Source organism: Sinocyclocheilus rhinocerous, unplaced genomic scaffold (genome assembly GCF_001515625.1).
Source record: "Sinocyclocheilus rhinocerous isolate Xijiao unplaced genomic scaffold, SAMN03320098_v1.1 scaffold3957, whole genome shotgun sequence".
NCBI classification, from domain to species: Eukaryota; Metazoa; Chordata; class Actinopteri; order Cypriniformes; family Cyprinidae; genus Sinocyclocheilus; species Sinocyclocheilus rhinocerous.
In genome coordinates, this window is record NW_015657978.1 from 120,086 (window position 1) to 125,218 (window position 5,133).

Consider the following 5,133-nt stretch of genomic DNA (forward strand, 5'->3'; position numbering starts at 1 on the left):
AATCAACCGTTTAAATGATTCGGTTCAATCGCAATGACTCACTTATTAACTGTGACTTGCTGCCACCTGCTGGCGGTTTTAACTTCACATTTAAAGTATCTTTTAATTTTTTTAATAATTTCAAACAAGTTTTGAATGTTTTATGTTTAAAATATCAAAACATTATTTATGCATTTGTAACTGCAAGTTAAAGCATTAAACCGTGTGTAAATGCATCTAAATGCCACTTCAGATGCAGCTTCTGCGTTTTCACTGCATTGCAAAGATGAATTGTGTTGATACTGATTTCATTTGCTTGGTAACAGCCCAAATGCAAGAATTTGACTCAAAAGATGATGCACACTTTTAGAAAAAATGGCTTAATGGTAAAAATGTCCATAAAACTTGTTGGAAAAGATTAATTTATATCACTGCTGTGAACTGACCACACAGAATATGAAGAATATCAAAAAATCAGTTGTCAGCTGTCCATGGTAGTCCTTAAAATACCAGCACAATAACACACTCAGCGAAATATCGTCTAATTATCGTTATCGATAAAATCCCAGAAAATATCATTTTTTTGTCAATATTTCACACCCCTAATTTATGTTATTTAATTTATATAACAATTTATTCATAATATTGTTTAAATTAATAATTAATACTTTTGACTCATCCGTTTTCTTAAAAATGGTTTAAAGGCTCAAATGTAAAGTTTATCATTTGTAAAACTTTTTGTTTTTGTGAAAACTTGTATCTGAACTGTAAATTATGTTTTTACAGTTTAATATGGTACTATAGGCATTGCCATACCCCGCTCATATGGTATTAAATTTATTTGTGCAGATCTTAAAAAAGGTCTTAAAAGGTCTTAAATTTGAGCTTAAAAATCCTGCAGAAACCCTGATGAACAGTGCCGAGCTTCACCATTGATATCGACAGTGCACATTTATTTAAATAAATCACAGCCTTCACGATTTGCCATCACGTTAAACCATATCCCGATATCCATTTTATTTTGACATATTGTGCAGCCCTAATACACATGCTCACAAATTTATACTAGAAGCGTATTTCATTATTCTTATTTCAATAACTTTGAAACTGAATAGATGCTGGTCACATTAATTCAAACCACTGAATGTGTGATTAGACCATACCATACTCCCCAAAGTTTTAAATTCCCCGAAAGCTCAAGGATTATGCCGTTGTCAGTGGGAATGTTGCCCTGGCTATCTCTGTTATAAGAGGAACTGTACCAAAGGCTGTCCACACAATCCTCAGCTACGTCTGCCTGCTTTCAACAGGTCACTGTGGGTACTAGTAAAGGGAAAAAGAAAGCCTTTGTAGCTGGCAAAACTTAGCAAAAGTGCATTATAGACCCTGACAGTGTTAAAGGCACCCAGATTCAGCCTATTATAGGTACGTAAGAAAAATTGTGTTTGATGAAATGTCACAGACATATTTTATCCTGGACTTAGCCGTATTTCTTTCCCAGAGAGACGCTACGTCTGTTAGAACCATGAACTTGAGCACTGTCGGCTCTGCAAGAAAACAGGCATCCCTTTGTTTCTGTGAATCCAGTCTTCTACTCTGTTGTTCTCCCTTTTAGTATTGCTTGTATAACATTCTCTTTTTAGGAGTAGCAAAAAAAAACTTGGAATTTCATAAAAATGTCATCAGAGGTGGAAGAGCAGAGGGTTTCATTGTCTGGCATTAAATCGTCATAATGAGGAATGGAAACATAAGCTAAAATTGGAGGATACTTTTTTTTTTTGTCCTGTGCTTGGTGAAAGTCAGCCCAGTCCACAGATGAAGTGCCTTTACTTTGGGAATATAAAAACAGGGACCTCTTGACGACCCAGAGATGTCTTTTTTTGAACTGGTTTAATGATAAGGGCAGGTGCACTTTATATGATCCAATAAAAATCGATTTTCCGGCAAGGATTGAGAGATAAGCAGACCTTAACGCTGACTGTGGAGGAGGAGAGCGAGACGCAGCTTAGTACTGAAGAAATTCTTCAGTTTTTGAAGAGGGAAGACCCAGATTTTGAGTGATAGAGCGCATTAGAACCTTTGAGAAATAAACAATCGGAAAGAAATGCAGAGGAAAAATATATTTAAACCCTTGAAACTGATCAGATTTGGTAATAACACTCCCCTGGAGGCACAACATCTGTTATACCTCAATTAGCATGAGGTTTTTATTTGATGACAGAATGAAGAAAAAATATATTCAGACCTTGGGCCAAACCTTTGACTATTTAGGCCAAATACAAGCTAATCCACCACGTTGAACCAGAGCTTTATTAAAGCCATGACTAAGTCAATGAACTGCGACTGTTGATGCGTTTTGCCAATAACTGTCAGATTGAGAGACTGCTGTAATTTTCAGAACGCCAGCAGCTCTGTGACCCAAATGAAACAGAAATGTTGACTAAATCTCAACTCTTGATCAGGAAAGATTGGAAGGCTTTAACTGAGAGTGGGAGGAGGGGAAGTTGCCGTCTGACAATGGCCATGCGCCATGGCTTCGTTAAGCTTGCCGCTGTCTTGTCTGCTAATGCCAAATTCCAACATTTCCATACTTACTATGTGCTTAATTAGCTTCTCAGCAAAATGTAAAATGTTTTAAATCTGGTCAAAAGCTTCTGACTTAGAGTGGCAATATGTTTTATAGCGTCATTTCGCTCTCAGTATGGGTCCCATGTTTATGTGTTGTAAAAGTTGAGTCTATATTGGTAAAGCCACTCAAACCCTGCCATGTTCTCCGAGACTGGCACCAAATACCAAGATTGCCCACATAAACACTTATTTAGGACCCACAAGCCCAGAAAGGTCAAAGGCCACGCTAGAAAGTCCATAACTAACCTATACCAAGACTGTAATGTCATGAAAAGAGTACTTAGTGGTGGGAGGTTGATGTGTTTGTTATAAAGTATGTCTGATTTTAGCTTGTTGTATTTTTGCAGTTTTTCTGCGACGTCAGTTTTTGAACGGTAAAACTATTTAATGAATAATGACTGTTGATCATTTTCTTGGGCTTTTAAGCACCAGTGTGTAACATATGCCAGGGTATAAAATTGCGGTCTGTTTATTCACTCCACTGTTCCTGTGATCAAAACCACTGGAGATCCAGACCTCAAACTATAACTCTAACTGTGTAGAACATTAAATATCAGTTTATAGTTTTATCTTTTATCACATGTTGATATTTTTGCATTTCTGCATCTAAAGCAGTTTTATTGTAAACAAAAAAAAGAATACTTTTTAATTAAGTCAATGTTGAGGGCATCTATGAAAGTCCTTTTTGGAATACTGTGGAAAAGGGTGTTTTGGACTTTTTCGGGGCATTTTTTTATGTCCTTAAAAATAACTTTGACTGAATGTGTTTGTTGTTTAGGAGGAGGACTTCCAGGAGATGATCAGTACTGCTCATATGATGGAAAACCAGTACGGTCACCTCTTTGAAAAGGTCATTGTGAACGATGACCTCACGATTGCCTTCAACGAGCTCAAGCAGGCACTCAGAAAAGTGGAGACAGAAGCTCACTGGGTGCCCGTCAGCTGGACTCATTCCTGAGCATCAGCACAAAACAGGACAAAAAGAACAATGGAACAAGGCATCAAATTTGGGGGGAAACTAAGGGAAGGACTTTAAGAACTGTGAAAGATTTTGTTTTATTGTGTAATGTTATTTTTGGTTGTAGATGGTGACAGGGAAATATTTTAGTTGTCTTAACACATATGAAGTGGTTTATCTGTTTTTGGAGACTAAAGTGGAAACATATAGGGTTTTTTTTTGTTTTGTCGTGGCGGATATAGCTGACCAGGTGTAACTGCACTCAGAAAGTCAGCAAACGCCTGCTTGTTTAGCCGCCGTTGAGAGAGTGTTTCAGACTGCCAATCAAGTGGTCTGGTGGTGTTGACCACTCCTTAGTGTATTTTTAACATTAGTTTATAGAAACCAAATGGATGATTATTATTTTTCTGTGTTCAAAGTACACATTTTTGTATTTCAGAACTTGTAGTCCATTGGCCTGTTACTCTGCAGCTAGTTTAATCAGCCCAGCATTAACAATATATATGGGGGGGGGGCATCAAGTGATGTTCAGTGGGCCCAGAGTGATTTTATTTAAATAGAAAATTAATATATTTTGATATTTTTTGGACTTTTACTTTTTTTTTTTAGCCCGTTCCCTATTGAGATTTTTAAATTGAAATCAGAGCTGTGAGGATTTATTTAGCCTTTTTAGTAAGTGCTCATGGCTGATCAAAGCCTCAGGGTCCCTGTAGACAGAGCTTTTATTAATGTACAGTATAACCCGATGTGTGCAGAAGCTGGCTTCTTTCTTTCAGTTCCATCTATCTGTTTCTCTCTATTCTCTTTTCCTTCCATTTTCATTTTCCTTTATTGCCCAGTCCACAAGTACTAGCTGTTGTTGAGGGCAGGCATTTGGAAAGGACATATGAGGGAATGTACTTAGTCTGAGCTGATTAGTCAAGAGTCTTGGAAGCCTAACAGCAGCACTTCCACAATTGGATCTCAGTGAAATTGATGTGAAATGGTAACCTCGAATGTTACAAGGCATTTCAGACAGGATTAGTTCACCCAAAAATGAAAATCCTGTCATAATTCGGTTCTATTGTATAACTTAGAGGACTTGAATATAGAACATAAGTCATATGAACTTCAATGGTACTTTATTATTTTTGGTGCTCAACAGTCCCCTTCCAACTTAACTCGTGTGTAACAAGTACGTAGAAAGAATGTCATATGGATTTGTAACCACTAGTGATGCTCTAAAATTTCAGCAACCCAAGACCGAAACAGGTCAAAACAGGGGGGAAAAAATTGTGTCCAGCCTAAATAGTTTTGATAGAACCAATGACGTTTAATTAACGTTTCACAGATTATGCATTTTGACCGTGTCACAATCTGTTTTGTGCGCATAAAGTGAATAAGGTAAAAAAAGGGTCAACATGTCAGCAGTTTGGTTGTATTTCAACATAAGAAAAAAGAAAGCTAAAGTAGCAAAATGTTAAATTTGTTCAACTGAAATATCAAGAGGTGGCTTATTTCCGAAGACTTACTGCTTTAATTTAATTTAATCATCTGAGAACATTACACCCTGAAGTTACCTCAATTGA

At 36.9% G+C, this 5,133-nt stretch overlaps 1 protein-coding gene across 1 annotated transcript in view; it reads left to right on the forward strand.

Annotated features, from left to right (window-relative positions):
• LOC107721969 (MAGUK p55 subfamily member 7-like) overlaps positions 1-4,817 on the forward strand; it is a 108,790-nt gene extending 103,973 nt beyond the window's left edge. Inside the window, exon 19 of the mRNA XM_016530202.1 lies at positions 3,386-4,817. Coding sequence (XP_016385688.1) covers positions 3,386-3,565 — 180 coding nt within the window. The 3' untranslated portion in view covers positions 3,566-4,817. The remainder of the gene's footprint in view (positions 1-3,385) is intronic.
• The last annotated feature ends 316 nt before the right edge of the window (positions 4,818-5,133 follow it).